The sequence below is a fragment of the Typopeltis vanoorti genome, chromosome 7 (assembly GCF_054136105.1).
Source record: "Typopeltis vanoorti isolate ZY-2024b chromosome 7, IOZ_Tvanoo_1.0, whole genome shotgun sequence".
Taxonomy (NCBI): domain Eukaryota; kingdom Metazoa; phylum Arthropoda; class Arachnida; order Uropygi; family Thelyphonidae; genus Typopeltis; species Typopeltis vanoorti.
The window spans coordinates 32,168,057-32,187,183 of NC_143555.1; the positions used below are offsets into that span (position 1 = coordinate 32,168,057).

The window sequence follows — 19,127 nt, forward strand, 5'->3', positions numbered from 1 at the left end:
TTCTCCATTCCCCCCCCCCCCCCCAATCATTTTTGTATATCTGGAAATAATTTCTAGCCTGATATTTAGGTCTCCAATAAGAATCCTTTTTTTTTTTCTTTTTCTTTTCTCTGCTGTTCCTCTATAACTACTCTAAAACTTTCTCCATCTTCCGTACTAAAAATTTCTGTGCGACCATAGGCACAAATTATTATTATTATTATTACACGACATTATTATATCTAGAGACATTTTCCAAGGACTTATCGCGAGAGGGCACTCTAATCCACTATTTACAACTCACCGTCTCCCTTGCTTAATCATCCATATACTACTATCTCAACGACACTACTACCATCAACACACAACACTATCTCCTGCCTACTACCACAACAGTATTTTCTGTCTGTGAATTACTTGTTCTCATAGCTGATTTTTCTGTATGTGGGATGAAGAAAACCGAGTTTCTGAGAGAGAGAAAAATGCTACCTCCATATGAGATCGACTAACTCACCTTCAATTGAAAAAGCTCATGTAAATTCTCGTTCTTCCAATTGCGCTACGGAGTGCGAAAATGAATTACATTGTCCATTTTCTCCAGTTTCCAATTTGTCCACATTACTCGACTTGTAACTTGAAATCGCCTGCCATTTGAACAGTTTACATTCATGTTTAGTTGAATGATGGAACTTTCAAAAATTAACTAAAATGGCCAGACCTACGTCTTTCGGGAATAGAAGGCGCTAGCGGATTTATTTTTATTTATTCTTTATTCGATGTAACCCACACTGAGTTAAAAACTAAATTATAAATGCATTAGTGACATAATTAATAGTCAGGATTATATACTTGAAAATATAAAAATTATCTCTGCGTTAAATTTATGTAAATACATGCAATATGCATTGTATGCAATGGAGTTGTATACAACATTGGTCGATTGGTAGATCCTATGCTACTAATGGCTCACGCAAAAAAGTTAAGCAAGTTTGAGCGCGGTTAGTAGTTGGACGGGAGGGATTGTTCGATGCTGTTGGCACACTCTCCCTCGATGAGTCTTTGGATTCCCTGGAGGTATCACATAATAATAATAAAAATATTTTCCTTAAATTTATTGTATTTTTCTCTCAAAGATTACCTTCTTATCGCTATATAGCTTATTGATGTAATAATCAATAATAAGTCTAGTGCAAAACTTCACGTATGCAACATTTTATGCTTCGAAGATTTTTATCGGTTCCTGACCTAAAACAGCTCCGAACTTTATAACCCGTAATATTGCCAGCAAGGAAAAAAAAAGAAAAAAAATCAAAGAAAGCGAGATGTTTAAAAATTGTGAGATAATCAAGTTACATCATTATTCAACGTCATCTTCGTACAGCATTTAGATGATTGGTTGGGATCAGAAAAAACTGATTGGATTACAACAATCATGCGCGATGAAACCGCGGCACAAATAAATAGACCGCCAGATTGGTTCTGTTAATGTCTACTGTATATTGTATTTTGGAAGGTCGGTTATTTAGCTATTAACATGTCAACACTTGGCGTTCAATACATGCCTGCTGAATATGGCAATGGTCCCGTTGCAAACGGTTATACGAACGGCTTAAGTGATGTTTTTCAACGTTGTGATGGCCTTAGAGAACATCACGGAGTCGGAGATGTTTTCCTGTTTACATCCGAATCAGTAGGGGAAGGACATCCAGGTTTGTATATATATATATTAATCGATTTCTTATTATTATTTGCATTCACTTATTAATTTTTGTATGTGTACATTCAACATAATGTAGAACCGATTTGAAATTATTGTGGCTCCTAAACTATAACTTTTAAGAGGGTCCCTAATACTGAGTAAATTTTAAGTCAATTGTAGTTAGGAAGAAGACTTGTAATATGAGGTCCTTAGCTGTGTAGCTTATGCGTAAATCCGGCCGTGTATTTCTCATTCAAGTATGTATTGTTGATCATTGGCACTATGTACTAGTGCTACAGCGAAAAAGGAAACTTTTGATTGGACATTTTAAATCAACTAATTTATATTTTTGTTTATATTTTATTCTTACTGTGTTATTGTAGTATATGATGTCTAATTGCGATAAGTGTTTTTTTTTTGTTTGTTTGTTTGTTTGTTTGTTTGTTAATTATTAACTTCACATTTTAGTGGAGTTGAGATTCCTAGTGGGAGTCTCGGAGTAAATATTATTTACATAATACCTGCTTAATAAGTGAATGACCACACTCACCGGGCTAAAACTCCAGTTCTCCCATTTCTCATTCCAAGGATAACCCATTGTTATTTTTTCATGTACTGAAAAATTTTCCCAGCATCTATTCTGTAGAATTTCTTTAGCAACTTATATGTTTCTATCATATCCCCACTTTTCCACCTATCACTCAATTTTTGTAAACCACCAGACCTTCAGTCCATCCTCTTAGTAAGCATTTCCAAAAAGCCCAGTGAACACAATATGTAATTCAGATGGGTTAACTTGCTTATTACTATTTGTATGCTTTCAACAATCAAGTGATCCTGCTCTTTTACTCACTTTTATGACAGGTTCTCCAAGCTTCATCTCTTTGTTCAATATCGCTCCCAGATCCTTGGCTTGGTTGCATCATTATTTAACGTCATCTTCGTACAGCACTTAGATGATGATTGGTTGGGAACAGAAAAAACTGATTGGATTACAACAATCATGCAACAATTAATTCTTAGCAGTGCAGTCCCATCTGTATAATATATAACTTAATGCTTTGTGCTAAACTGACAACAATTAAACCTGAGAAACTACATTCATAATTCTTTGTTCACATTCTCACACATGCTCACCTGTTCCCCCATTAATAATATGATTCTGTCATTGACTGCCTCAAACAAAAATTGAAAAATAAGCAACTGAAAGACAATAATCCTTTTTTTTTTTTTCTTCTTATGTGGTTCCTACCCATTAAAGGTTATTAATAAACCTATAGTACATTTGTACTATGGTGGGCTAAGGATTTCTTTTTCATTTTTATCAATTTTGTATTTTTTTAATTTATTTATTTTTGCATAGTCCAGAAATCCTACTCTAGAAACCAAACATGGGACTTTTTCAAGCCACTTCAGGCATCCAATCGGTTGGGGTGGTCTCACACCTGTCATTGAAATTCAACTCCCATCTAAAGACAGGTTTGTTTAGAAACCAAACATCCATGCCCACAGTGGGATTTGAACCTGCAACGTGTTGATTAGAGAGCAACTATGCTAATCTTGGCCAACCAGACCAGCCTAATCCTACTGGAATCCTATCAAGGATAGCATAAAAGTAACAGCAAAAAACTCATTCGGAACTAGAAGTAAAACACAGTGAAAAAAATGGCTTAACGAAGTACGTGAACTGGCAGCAAAGTTAAAAAAATACAGAATGCCTTCTGTATTAATCTGATAGAATCCATTAATTAATTTAAAGGTCTATCATATTTCCTTCTATCCATCAATCTCTGTAATTCACATTCCCTTCAACGCTAATCATAACCAATACTCCAGAGTCCTGATATCACTTTGGTAATTTGTTTTTGGACCCTCTCTAGTGTTTCACATCACAATGAAAACCAGATGACCATATCTGAGCACAATAGTCCATATGTAATCTGACCAATCTTATATAGAAGCACCACCACCACCTCCTTATCCGTCAATGCACTTTTTATCATAGCAGCGACACAATGTGCAGTCTTTGCAACACTTGCGATGTACCCTCGGAACTTCGATTCACTGTCCACCCTCACTCCAGGATCCAAAATCCTATCTACTTCCTGAAGTACAGCTCCACCCATATAGTATGTAGCCTTTCTGTTATCTCAGAGTGTAACACCTTGCATTTATTAATATTCAATCTGCAACCCCACTCATTTGTCCAAGCTCCTGTAGAGAATTAACATCAGCACTACTCCCGATAATTCTATCTAACTTTGCATCATCGGCAAACATTTGAAGATCTCCAGTCAGTCCACATGAAATATTTGATCCATCTAACCAGTCTACTATCTATTCCTATCCTTCAGCTTGTACATCAACTTATGTGGTAATCTATCAAATGCTTTTGCAAAGTCTAAGAATATCATTGTATATGATTCTCCCTTATCCAACGCATTCGTCTCCTTATCATAAAACATAAGCAGACTGCTTAAACAGGACTTACCTTTCACAAACCCATGCTGACCAGATAGAGAATCTTATGTTAATCAACCCAATCCTGTATTTTATTTCTAAGCAATTTTTCCAACACTTTTTGATCACAACTGCAGATATGTGACTGGTCTATAATTGAAAACTTCTGTTCTCAAACCATGCTTGTGGAGAGGTATTATTTTGACTTCTTTCCACTCCTTAGGAACCTTTCCCTACTGTAAGACTAATTAAATAACCAGGCCAAGGGCATGGCTAAACTCTTCTGTACATTCTTCAAAAATACATGATGATATCCATTCCCAGAGCCTTATTAACATCTATCCCAAGCAACGCTCGATACACCTCTTATTCTTTTACCTTTAATTCTCCTAATCCTTGTTTCCCTTCTACATATTGCACAGCATCATCACACTACTATGATATACACTGATGAAGTGTTCATTAAATAATTCCACTATATCACTTGCAATAGTTACTCTGCTACCTTAACTATTATTTTGACCATATTTTTCCTCTTGCTTGCCACATAGCAGAAAAATTCCCTTGGATTAGATTCCCTTTGACCTTACTGTTCAGTCTCTTCTTATATTCTACTTTTTCATTTTTAATCATGCTTGTCACTTTTCTGGCCTGCAGTTTATATTCTTCATGCATCTGTTCACTGCAAACTGTCTTGTACTTCCTCCATAACAACTTGTGTAACACTGCTTGCTTGATATCACCATCTCACTCCTACTCTATTTATTAACTTAACTCCTGGAATGCAGTTATGCATTGCTTAACGATGGCAGCTTTGATACCTCATTCACAACCATATCCTACCACGATATCACCAAATCTAACACAGATGAACCTCCCATCACCTGCTGCTTTTTTTTATTATTATTATTATTATTATTATCCAGTCCTCCATGGAGTCAAAAACTCAGAGGTTGTTTTTGCAGAAACTCAACAAATTCACTCTCCTTGTTATCATATACTGTCTCTTCTTTCCAAACCACATTCCTATAATTAAAATCTCCCATTAGGATCATCTGCATTTTACTTGCCCAACTAATTTATATATACATTTCACAGTCAGTACTCTTCACATTCCCTGGCCTATAACAGCATCCTATTAAATGTATTATTCTGTTGATCTCAACTTCACACCAAACTGTTTCAAAATCTTCCATATACTACTATTTTTTTACTTCAACTCTTGTAGGACACAATTCCTCTACTGCTATTAACAGTACTGCCCCGCGTCTCTTTATCTTCTTATCTTTCAGAAAATTCTATATCCTACCATTTCAGGTTCTGACAGTATATCATCCTTAGTCAACCAAGTTTCATTTATGTCAATTATCTTTGAGTGTACTGATTCTATATTTAGGAACTAGGAAAAAAAAAAAAAAAAAAAAGGTGCGCATGTGAAATTTATCACGCCTATCACCCAAAAATATTTAACCTTCACTAGCTGATGTTGAAGACTCAATGACAACGGAGCACCATGTACTGATGGAGTAAGCTGGACTCATCAAATATGGTGGAAGTGAATTAACTACAGAAATACATGAACTGGTAAATTTAATATGGTAAAAATTTTTCAATTTTCAATTTCAATTTTTTTCAATCGAAAGTGAGTTTCTGATCTCATACGATAGTAGCAGGATTTTTTCTCTGGGAAACTTTAGTTTTTCATCTGGTGTATACAGACAAATCAGCCTTCAGAACACACAATTTACAGACAAAAAATACTGTTGTTGGTGATGATGGGCGATAGATGGCATTGATTGTCGTAGTGGAGAATTAAGTAGTAATGGAGAGGATGAGATGTATTTAGCAAAGTACAGTAGTGTGCCCACCCACGATGAGTCCTTGGACTCCCTGAATGTGTCACGTAATAATAATAATAATAAATAAAATGAAAAGATACCTTCAGAATGGAAAGAATCACTAATCATACCAGTGTATAAAAAAATGAATGAAAATTACAGAGGGATATTGCTCTGCAGGCTACAAAATTTTATCTAATATTATGTTATTAGATAATATTATGCAGGCAAATATCAAGCAAGATTCCAAAGAAATAGGTCTACAGTTGACCAGATTTTTATACTAGAGAAAAAAATGGGATTATAATTAGTTGGTCCTTATTCTATTTATAGATTTTAGACAAACATATGCTTTTCTTGGAATACCTCATAAGATAATAAATTTAATCAAAATTTAAACCACTGACAGCCAAAGGGATGGCAGCCATGGTATTGGCTAATGGAATTAGATCTGAATCGTCTGCTATTAAGAAGGATTGAAGCAAGGAAATGCTCTTTTGCCCATACTGTTTAATTTAAATTAAATAGTTAAAATAAATAAATTAATTTAATTTATTAATTAAATTAATACTGTTTAATTTAAATTAAACAATTTTGCCCATACTGTTTAATTTAAATTAAAGAGTATGAGCAAAATTTGAGAAACTGTTAAAGATAAATAAGCAGAGTAGTAATATTAGGATATGCAGATGATATATGCCTAGTTGGGAAAAAAAAAAAAAAAAATGCTTCAACATTTTTTCCAACATTCAAACTTGTGAAAAAACTATTACAAATCAACCAGGATAAAACTGAATATTTAAAAGCCTGTAGAAACTGCAATTAATTGGAACACAACCAATTTACCATTTGAATAACCTGAAATTTAGCAATGCCATTTCTTTCAAATATCGTGGAATATTGATTACTCCAGATTAACTCTTATTTTACTACATCATTTATCTTCTGAAATGAAAATTAAAGCAGAAATATTATTATTATTATTATTATTATTAAGAGACCTCCAGAAAGTCAGGAACTCATTGAGGGGGGATCATACTATTTGCACCAGCTATCATACCTGTTCTTGAATTCATTCACACACACACACACACACACACCATCCAATAGCAATCCATTCCAATCAAGCACCACTCTGACAGAAAAATCTAGCACTCACCCTTTTTCCTGACAGCATTCATTCTCAACTTCCAAGGATGCCCTTGCATCCCTTTCTCACCCTCCATAAAATGAAAAATCCCATGTACTGAAATTCTGCATAACCCTTTCAGAAGTTTGTGAGTCTCAATCATGTCACCTCTTTCTTCTCTTTGTTAGTGTCTGTAGCCTATATATTCTCAATCTGTCTTCATGATCAGTATTCCAAATTCTGATTTCATTTTTTGATACTCCTTTTCACTCTCTCCACTGTATTAGGATCATCATGGAAAACAGGAGACCAGACCTGCACAAAATAGTCCAAGTGAGGTCTTATCAAGGCCTTGTAAAGAGGCAAAATGATTTCCTTATCTTTCATGTTAAGGTTCATTTCAGCAAGCATTGCAATTATCTTTTGAGTTGTATTTGCAATCTTTGCTACATGTCCCCTGAACTTCGACTTGCTATTTACTAACACTCCAAGATACCTAGCCTGATCAGTTTCTTATAGCGTAACCCACAACTATAATACATTGGATATCTAACAACACCAGAGTGCAATTTATTAACATTGAACTGATAGACATTTTCGCATAGCCACAATTGCAGCCAGTTCAAATCATTCTGTAAGTACTGCATATCAGCAGGACTCCTGATTACCCTACCTATCTTTGCATCATCAGCAAATAGCTGTATGTTGCATGTCAAATCCTTCCCATTGTTATTAATATACGGATTGAATAACAGTGAACCAAGGACTGATCCTTGAGGCACACCACAAGTTACCTTGAATCTTGCAGATTCCCAACCCCCATATATGACTTTTTGATATCTATCATTCAACCATTCTCTTATTGTTGGCAATAGTTTAGAATTCAATCCCATATTCTCCAATTTATGCAACAGTCTTCCATGTTGTATTCTGTCAAAAGCCTTAGCAAAATCCAAAAGTATCATGGTGCATCCATTCCCCTTGTCTTGCTCACTGGTAACATTATTATAGAATTTGAACATGATGCTAAAATCCATTTCAAAGACAAATTTGTGGTGGTACAAAGACAAATGTGAATACATTTGTCTTTGTACCACCTTTGTGCAATGGGATTACCATACATTATTTCCACCCCTGTAGAATCTTCCATTTCTGAGATTTAAATGATATAACCTGTCCAGAGGAATAGCCAGTTCAGCCGAATACTCTTCTAGTAGCCATGCTGATATATCCCATCATTTCCTATTGCAGAATTGTTATTCAGTTTTTGCAGCAGCTGTAATACTTTCTCCTCGTACACATGAGTTTCTTCATACGTTGAGCTCTTCTTGCTCTCGATTTTGAGCTCTTCTGAAAAAAGTGCTTTTTAATCGGTGAATAGTCTGACTTCTGTCGAGATTTGTGCTATTTTGTTTTTCTGGAATACAAGTGTCCTTCAGTGGTTGTTTTTGGAGTCAGTTGTCGTGAAATTTTCGGAGATGGTTTGGGAGGATGAATGGCAGAGAGAGAGATAGATGAGCTGAAAGAGCAGGTGGAATGTCTAGGGAATGAGATGAGAAGTGTGAAAGATGAGATTAGGCGAATGGAAGAGACGAATGCAAGGCGAATCAGAGTAGGAGTGAGAGAGAGTTATGTGAATGATAGAAAAGGAGAGAATAGGATAAGTGGAAGAGAGGGAATGAGAGAGCGATATGGGAATGATAGAAGAGGAGAGAATAGGATAAGTGGAAGAGAGGGAATGAGAGAGCGATATGGGAATGATAGAAGAGGAGAGAATGGAAACAGTAGGAGAGACGAAATGAGAAGAATGCTAGGAAGCACTAGAACCAGGGATAGAGGGAAGGCAGGTAAGTAGGGGAACACAGAGAGAAGGTGTTAGAGGAGAGAGAGAGAGTGAGGGATGCATGCGAGCAATCGAGAAACAGTGTGGTAAGAGGTGTAATGTATGGGGACCCAATGATCCGTGGTGTGCAAGATAGGATGTGTGAGGAGTGTTTGCCTGGAGGAACGATAGAAAGAGTGGTTAGGGCAATTAAGAGGGGTGAGAGGGTGGATGAGATGATTGTGATGGTAGGAGCAAATGACTTGAGAGGTAATACAAATTGGGCAGCAAGAGATATGTGATTCTTCCTTGAGGTTGTATGAAAGAAGACACAGAGAGGAAAGCTAGTGTACGTGTTGCCTAGGTATGATTGTGATGAGTTCAGCAGTAATATTGAATAACATAATAGCTAAATGTGTCAGAAGAGAGGATTGGAATATGTGGATGCTTCGAGGGCGTTTGAGGACAGAAAGGAATTGTATGTGGGAGACCGCTTGCATTTGAAGAAGGAAGGAAGGAAGGATATAGGCATCTGGAGAGATTGCTGTTTTGAATGAGTCGGTGGGTCAATGGGTACTCTTGTGGGAACAGGTACTTGGGAGAACGGGGACGAATTCAGGTAACTCTGAGCCCAGTAGAGTCTAGAGGGGATAATGTTGGATATAGAAACATTGGCATTTTTATGGTTTATTTACACTAATGTCAAGAGTATCTGGAATAAAGGAGAGGAATTGGTGGCACTGATAGCATTATCCTGGCCAAAGATTATTGGGATCACAGAGACGTGGTTGACAGAAGAGGATATTATAACAGGAAAAGTAGCAGGGTGCAGCATTTTTTGGCAGGATAGGAAGGCAAAGCATGGTGGTGTACTGATCATAAGTGATGACTTATGTCCTCTAAGAGTGCAGGCTTTTGAAGGCAGTGACAATAATGATTTTGAGAGCATATGGTGTGAGGTAGAGGTGGGAAAGACAAGATATTTAGTCAGGGTGTTGCTACAAACCAAGGAGCACAGAAGGTGGGGACCAGGAGATGTTTAGACAGTTGAGCTTGGCAAGTGCAAGAAGAATGATTGTTATGGGAGATTTTCAACTACAGCAGTATAAACTGGGGAGAGGAAGATGCATGTAGCAATAAGGGAATGGAATTTCTAGAATTCTTGAGTGACAAATGTCTTAAGCAGCATGTAATAGAGGGAACAAGAGGTTCAAGAGTTTTGGATTTGGTCATAGTATCAGAAGATTTGATAATAACTGAGCTGACATCTCTCCCACCAGTTGGAGAGAGTTACCATGTGGTTTTGACTTGGAAGATGAATAGACATGCAGGAGTATCAAAGAGAAGGGAACGTATGCGAATTATAACGCAGGTGATTATAATAGTTTTAGACATCAACTTGGGGAAGTTTCGTGGAGGGAGGAATTGGAAGGCCTGGATATCATTAGTGCTTGGGAAATTATGAAGGAATGTTTGTTAGCAGCAATAGTAAACTGTATTCCTCAAGTGAAGAAGGAGACACAATTTGGTGTAAAGTGGATGACAAACAATATTAAACCGGAACTGCATGTGAAGAAGCTATGGAAGAAATATAAGGAGACAGGTGAAGAGTAGATGCATGAAGAATATAAGACATAATAAAGAGCCAAGTGGCTATTTTTGCAGTGGCGTAAATTAAGTTAAAGGGATAATAAATCCCTCATTATTTTTAAGACGGATACAATACTCGGAGATCGAAATCTAAGCATTTCATGCCGAAGAACTATCGGTAAGTCCAAGCGTAAGTAATCACTTGGATAGTATCAGAGAGTTGTGTATGGTGGGGTAGTTTCAAGGAGGCAGAGGGTTACAAGTGGGGGTCCCACTGGGCTCATCACTGGGACCTGTATTGGTTACCCTTTATATCAATGACATTGTCAGTGGATTGCAGGGGGGATATTCAGTTGTTTGCAGATGATGTGAAGCTGGGAAGGGTTATTAGTAATAGTTCAGATGTGGTAGCCCTGCAAGACCATTTGAATAAGCTAGAAAGATGGGCAAATGACTGGGTGGGGCAGTTTAATGCAGCAAAATATAAGGTCTTGAGGTTTGGGACACATCGATGGGATGCTGCATACTCTGTTGGAGGAACTATACTGGAAGAAGTAGGGGAGATAAGAGATCTGAGATTGATGATTGATAGAAACCTGAAATTTAGGGGACATATTGCGAAGGTGGTGAAGGTAACACAGAGGATTGCTGAAATAATGAGAAGGATGCTGACATATACAGAGATAAAAAAGTTATCATTCCATTGTATAAGACCCTGATCAGACCACACGTAGATTATTTTTCTCAGATTTGGTCCCTAGGATTTAAAGGGGATAAATTAACTGTGGAAAGGGTACAAAGGCGGATAACAAAGATGGTTTCGGGACTGTACAATGATAGTCATGAGGACTGGCTGAGGGAATGTGGACTGCAGAGTTTGGTGGATAGAAGAAGGAGAGGTGATATGATTGAGACTTTTAAACTGTTGAAAGGTGGTTACAGGGTTGACACTGGGGATTTGTTTCACTTGGTTGAACAGCGGGAAGTAGTGATGACAAGGGGCCATCCCTGGAAGTTACGGACGGAAACTGTGAGCAAGTGGGTGAGGAGTAGTTTCTTTGCATGAAGGGTGGTTGAACCATGGAATTTATTGCCTGATAGAGTGGTAAGAGTGAGAATGGTCAATGAATTTATTATTATTATCCCAAGACCTCATGGAGTCAAAGACTCATCTTGGAGGTCCTTTTATCACATACACAGCTTATTATACTGTGCCTTGAACACATTCAGACTCCTTGCAGACACCACACTCTCAGACATGTCATTCCAATCATTCACAACTCTGCATGAAAAAAATCTGCCCCTCACTCCCTACTCACGTCCTCTTTATACAGTTTCCAGGGATGATTCTCCCCCCGATCTCCCACTATTTTCTGTAGAACCTCTTCAGCATTGATCCTATAACAACCCCTTACCAACTTGCAGGCCTCTATCATATCTCCCCTCCTCCTCCTGTCCACCAGACTCTGCAAATTACATCTTTTCAATCTTTCCTCATACTCTACATTCCAGAAATCAGAAACTACCTTAGTCAATTGCCTTTGGACCCTTTCCAACATCTCTTCATCCTTCTGAAGGTGACCAATTCTGAGCACAATAGTCCATGTGTGGCGTAATCAAAGCCTTATACATTGGAACAAGAATCTCCTTACTTCTACATGTCAATGTCCTCTGCATCATTCCCAGAAGCCATTGTGTTGTCTTCACAATTTTGGCTATGTGACCCCTAAATTTCAGATCCTTATCCACTATCACCCCTAGAACTCATTACTTCCACCTCCAACAATATATTCTCACCAAGCATAAATTCTGCATCCCATCTTTGTTTTCCAAATTTTAAAACCCTACATTTTGCAACATTGAACTTGCATCTCCATTTCTGTGCCCAATCACTCAATTTATTCAAGTCTTCTTGTAAGGCCACAACATCTTCACTACTCTTCATGGTTCTTACCAACTTTGCATCATCTGCAAACAACTGAATATCTCCATCCAAATCTTCAGCTATATCGTTAATATGCACATTAAACAGTAATGACCGCAAAACAGACCCCCCTGAGGCACTCCACTAGTAACTTTCCTCCACTGTTGATACCTATCAGATAGCCAGTCTCCAATCCAATGCACTAATCTAATATCCAACCCTATCTGCTGTAGTTTGACTATCAATTTATCACGAGGTACTCTATCAAAAGCCTTTGTGAAATCTAAGTATATTACTGTGCATCCTTGTCCTATGTCCAAGGAAGCAGTCACTTTATTGTAATAAGTAAGTAGATTACTAAAACATGACCTCCCTTTAGCAAATCCATGCTGTCCATCAAAGATAATACCATTGTTGTCTTGATTCTAGTTCTCCCAAACTTCTCCAGCGACTTAACCACAACACCTGACACGCAGATAGGCCTATAGTTTGATGCTTGAGTTCAATCACCTCCTTTATGAAGTGACACAATCTTGTCCTCCTTTCACTCCTTAGGGACTTGACCGAGAGCAAAACTTGTATTAAAAAATATGTCAAGACAGGTGTCAACTCCCTGGCATCAGAATACGTGGCAATATATTATCAAGTCTCACAGCCTTATTAACATCTAGTTTAATCTACTTCCCATACACCTCGTGTTCACTTACAGTCAGTCTCTCCTCCCTATCATCTACTGCTCTCAATCTCTCCATGAAGTTGCATTCACAAGATTGAAAGACCTTTGTGAATTGCTCATTACGTTTTTCTACCACACATTCTGCCACAGCTGTCTTTATACCATTTTCTCCTATCAATATCATCCTTCCATAATCATTCTTTCTTTTGCTGGCTACATATCTAAAGAACTCCTTAGGATTCTTTTTGGCCTCATTAGCTAACTGCTGTTCATACCTCTCTTTATCTACCCTCACCAACGAAGTCACCCTCCTTGCCTGATCTTTGTAGACCTCATGGAATTGGTTATTTCACTTCTCTTATGCTGCCTCCACAATGCCCTCTTTTTCTGTATTGCATGCTTAATCTCTTTATTCATCCATCTCACACCTAGCTTATTTAACCTTCTCACCGTTGGAATACTTAGACATTGCATCTACTAGATAGTTTTTGAAAATTCCCCAAGCTGCATTGATCTCTTTTCCAGCTAACTCCTCATTCCATGCTACACCTGCAAGCTGTCTCCTGAGCTCTTCATAATCATCCCCCCACCCCCTCGTAGTTCCACCATACAGAGCTTCTCACACTGCTGGCAACCACCCAGGTAATCACCTCATGGTCACTCTCACCAATTGGTGGATGATTTGACACCTCATTTATAATTTCATCCTCTGATGAGATGACCAAATCCAAGACCCTCAATCCTCGCGTGCCCCCTGTTACATACTGTCTGAGGTAGTTATCCCTCAAAAATGCAAGAAATTCATTTTCTTTACTTCCAGTTGCTATCTCATCATTCCAGTCTATATTGCCATAATTAAAATCGCCCATAATGATCACCCTTTTCTTATTTGCTTGACTAATATGATTATACATTTCATTATCGCTACCATCCACATTACCTGGTCTATAACAACATCCAACAAAGTATTTGATTCCATTCACCCTCTATCTCACACCATACTGCCTCATTAAACCACTGGCACTATTTCCATCTTTCATCTCTACTTTGTATGGACATAACTCTTTCGCTATCATCAATAGCACTCCCCCCCTCCCTTTTTACCCCTTCTATCCTCACGAAACACATCATATCCTTCCATCTCTATTCCTGTCAGGATGTTGTCCTCTTCCAACCATGTCTCACTTATTCCAACAATCTTTGGGTGAACAGACACAATTAATGCAAACATTTCATCTGCCTTGTTTCTCATACTTCTAGCATTTGTATACAAACACAACAGCTCATTTCTGGATCTACAGCTAGTTCCACTGATATCACTCACTCGATGTGATCTCTCCATGCTCGACTGGGGCCATTTCCCTTTCTGCTTATTCATTTAAAAACCCTTTTCAATTCCAACTGTTTCCTCTTGATCCCAGGTCATCCCATTTCTTTCCTGTCTACACATGCTCTCACCTCCTCTTGGAGCATCCACCTTTCTCACGCTATGTACCTCTGTCCACACTGAGCCTCCCCATTTCCCTGCTCCTCTTGCACACCCATTCTCTCATTTTCTATATTCATACCACTCACTTCCTCATTCATAACACCTGTTCAATCTCTTCTGTCTTACTCTCCTGCTCTTCCACATCACTTCCCGCTTGATTTGATTCATTCTCTCTCACTCTACTCACTTCTCTACCTTCCAGCAGTAGTCTCTCCAAGCGACTCATACCATAACCACTCAAATGCAGTCAATCTCTCCCATACAGTTCACTTCTTACTTCAAACTCATTCCACACATTAACAAACTGTACTCCCATTTCCTCACACATTTCAGCCAGCATATCATTCATAATTCTTGCTCTCTGCCTCATCTCACCACAGTCATACCTAGGCAACATGCTGACTACTGTTCCTGTCACACTAATGTCTTTTATCCTTCTAAGCAGCCTCCTGATATCCATTCTAACTTGCTCTTGCCCTCTGTCAAATCATTCGTGCCGATTAAAACCATCAACTCCTTTGATCGCTACCCTCCTCATATCCAGTGCCTCATTCTACTCATTTTACAGCCTGGAAAACATACCTTGTGCATCCTATCATCCAGCACACCTTTTAATAATGGAGTTGCCATATAATGCCACTCGCTCATCTTTCGTTAACTCTTTCGTGCCATCATGATTAGTTTTAATAGTTTTTACCCAAATTTTCTTAATTTCATTCTGCATCCATTTCATCCTTTTCCTCATCCAATCCAATTCAACTTCCGAATCTTGCATCACATTCTCTCTATCATTCATTCTTTCTAATTTTCTAACTCTCAACATCCTCTTCTCACTTTCACTCTCAATCATCCTTCTGTGCTTCCATACTTTTGGTCCAACACGCATCCGACTTTCGCTATCGTTCATTCTTTCGATTTTTTCCACTTTCGATTCCTGCATCACGCCATTTCCAGTTTCATTCGTTCTCTCAGTTTCATTTCCTTCCACCACTCTCACCTGACTTTCGTCCTTATTAATATCCGTTACGGTTTTTAAATCATTTGTTTTCTTTTTTACTGATTTTTTAACATTCTTTCACCTCTCTTTCACACCATCCTTCTCTTTTGAACGTGCACTCATTTTCCCCACAACATTCTCGCTACTAATACTTTCTGTCATCATATTTGCATTCATCAATTCCTCATTCAGGTCACACTTCGCACACACCCTCCTTCCATCCACCCCAAACATCCACAAATCATTTATGTAATCGAAAGAATACAGATAACACACCCCATACTTAACGAAATGACTGAAATCTAAGTTAAAGTCATGGAATGACAAAGCCGCCGCCATGTTTAAGGAGTGGTATGATAAACTTTGTGTTTCCTAGACGGAACCTCCGATGAGTCTTGATAGACTTTGTGTTTCCTAGGAAGGACCTCCTGCGATGAGTCTTTTGACTCTATGGAGGCCTGAATAGTAATAATAATAATAATTGAAGAGGTAGCAGGGAGTTCAGTGCTGCATGTACTGTTGATATCATTTAGCAAAATGGTTACTCATTAGTTAACCAATCTCTTCTGCATCAGTAACCTGCATATCATCTACATTTAGTAGAGTTGTTCTTTCAGATTCATTCTTTCTTTTACTTGCAGCATAATGATAGAATTCTTTTGGGTTGTCTTCAACTTGCAGAGCCAGTTTCTTTTCATACAGACTTAGCTTTGCATACAACACTTGAATCTTCTGGCCTGTTGCTTATAATTATTATGACTGGCATCATGCACATGGTATTCCTTCCATATCTTTTTCTTACCAATCTCTTGTTTAATTGGATTACACATCCATTTCACCCCTATTCTATTTATTCTTCAAAAAACTCAAGGAATACATTCTGATATAGCAGCATCAAGTATTTAAAAAATACTTAAGTATTTTTTAAACACTTCCCACACACTGCTAATATCCTTCCCATCCAGCAACTGATACCATGGGGTAGAACCCAGCATATTCCTCAGGCCACCATAATTTTCTGCTTTGTAGTGCTGCATGTAACCTGTAACCTTTTCTGAATGGAACACTCATAAATTTATCCACCTCCCAGGTGAGTACTGCATGATCACTGTCACCAACCAGAGGCAGAATGGTTACATCCTTAACCGAAACCCTCTCTTACAATATAATATCATTTTGCACCCATCGTCTTTATTTGGTGATGCATTTGTTCCTCACTAGCAACCAATCCACCAGGTCTGTAACAGTACCCCCATTATATATTTAATCTTGGTGGGTTCTACCTCACACCAGATGGCTTCAAACTCATTGCTACATGAACAACTGTTACTAGTATTGTGGTCATAGGTCTCAGCTCTAACTGGATTGAGTCATCTGATATCATTAGCAGCACACCTCCTCCTCTCCTTTCTAAAAAAAATACTATACCCTTGCACTTGATTCCAATTAGCATGTCTGCTTCTGATAATAGCCAGGTCTCACTAATGCCTACAGTATGAGGTCCCAATATATTAACCAAGGTAGCAAACTCGATTCCTTTGTTTCCGATACTCTTAGCCTTTGCATACAGACATGTTACCTGTATGTGTTTTTGTATACTCTTGTCTGTGGTGCATGTCACAGATCAACAACTTGCAGATCTTTTGTTCTTATCAAATTCATTACTTATGCAGACATCTTTACACATGCTTGATAGGACTGAACTGGACAAACACAGAATTGTTTTCTGTTCATAATCATTTCCATAATAATAGTCATTCCCATCATTAACACAGCTACCTAATAATGTTGATCTTACACACAGGTTCTCACAATTCTTCCCATCATAATTGACTTTCCTGACTCTTTGTTAGGATGCATATCAATTAATTTTTCAAGATTCCTGATGCCAAATGCATTCAAGTGTAGGCCATCCCTCTTATACAAATCCATTCTTCTCTCAAACTCACTCTACAAATCCAAAAACTTGCATCCATTCCTTTCACACAGTCTACTCATCAAATTGTTTGCCATCATAGCCCTTTCCATACTTCATTTCCATACTTTTTTTTATATCTGATTCACACATGAAAGGCCACAAGACCTATAGCACACTAGTACCGTGCGTAGATAAGAGGAATAGAAGAAAGGAGAATCTTTCATATTTTTCTTGAAGCTGAGGATTGTAATCTTTAGGGAAGGCAGAGTGGAGGAGACTGTTCCAAAGTACAGAAGTAGATGGAATAAAAGAGGAGGTAGTGAAGTTGGTTCATTGAGTTTTAAGATGGACTGTAAAAGGGTGTTGGTTAGCAGTGGCTCTTGTTTTAATGATTTTGGAGGAGAGTAGAGGAAGATTAGTGGCCAATTCAGCAGAGCACTGTCCATGAAAGTATCTGTAGAAGAGGCACAAGGCAGAAACTGAACATCTGTGAGAAAAGAACAGAAGTGGGTTTGTGAGAAAGATCGTTAACTAGCTGGATTGCTCTCTTCTGGAAGAATCAAGCAATTTTAGAGAGGATTTTGGTACACCACTCCAAATATGGGAGCAATATTCCATGGCTGGGCAGATTTGGGTTTTGCATAGTTAGCAGCTGTGAAGGTGTGAAGTAGTGTCTTGTGCAAAAAAGTACAAGTTTTTTGGTGGCTGCAGAAACTATAGTTGAAATATGGTTGTGCCAGGAAATATTGGAGGTGCAAGTCATTCCAAGAAGAGAAATCAGGTCGTCGTGTTTGGATATCTTAGTATTAATGAAGGTAAGGGAGAGGGATGCAAGATCTTTCCCTTTGCCCCACTGGGATATAGCTAGGAAATCTGTGTTCAGATCCTTGGTTGTGGTAGATCTTGAAGATTCTAATACATGAGCACTAACAGGTTTGTAGAATGAAAAGGAGGAATGAAGTGGACTGTCATCAGCAAAACTATGGATAGGATTGTAAGTCTGTGAGAGCAGGTCATTTATGTACAAGAGGAAGAAAGTGGATGATAGAACAGAACTCTGGGATACTGCTGCATTGGTTGGGGAGAGGAAACTGTTCACTGTGACATGTAGTGAGTGTTCAGTGAGAAAGGATGGCAGTTTGTTAAGTAGGTTCCTGTGCCAAACCCAATCAAATGCCTTAGAAATGTCGAAGGCGACCACGTGAGTTTCTCCATGGCCTGAGTCCATAGATGGGTGGTGAAAGCAAGAAGATCAGCTGTAGATCGCAAGTGGCAGAATCCTTACTGTTGTTCACCAATTGGTTGGTATGTCTCTTGGTCGTTCAAGAGTTGGTTGTTGATGACCTTCTCCATAATTTTTGAGAGAACAGAAGTGGGACAGTAGTTCGTATTGGATGGTAGTTCGTTGGTTGACTTTTATCACCTTCCTTTGGGATAGTCTGGATGTGGACCTGATGCTGTCGGATAGATGAAAGGATAGATTGAAGAGGTGATACAGGATAGGTATTAGTTCTGGGGCACAATTTTTTTTAACACATTAAAGATTTTTCTTTTTGTCAGAAGACTATGGGAGACATGAAGAGAGCCGTTCTTTGTGGAGTGGAGG

General features: G+C 38.2%; 1 protein-coding gene across 1 annotated transcript in view; it reads left to right on the forward strand.

Moving 5' to 3' along the window:
• The first annotated feature begins 1,467 nt into the window (after positions 1–1,467).
• The window catches only part of LOC150104566 (S-adenosylmethionine synthase-like), a 196,569-nt gene continuing 178,909 nt past the window's right edge, over positions 1,468–19,127 (forward strand). The window contains exon 1 of the mRNA XM_090395782.1: positions 1,468–1,688. Within this exon, the coding sequence (XP_090251908.1) occupies positions 1,514–1,688 (175 nt within the window). The 5' untranslated portion in view covers positions 1,468–1,513. The remainder of the gene's footprint in view (positions 1,689–19,127) is intronic.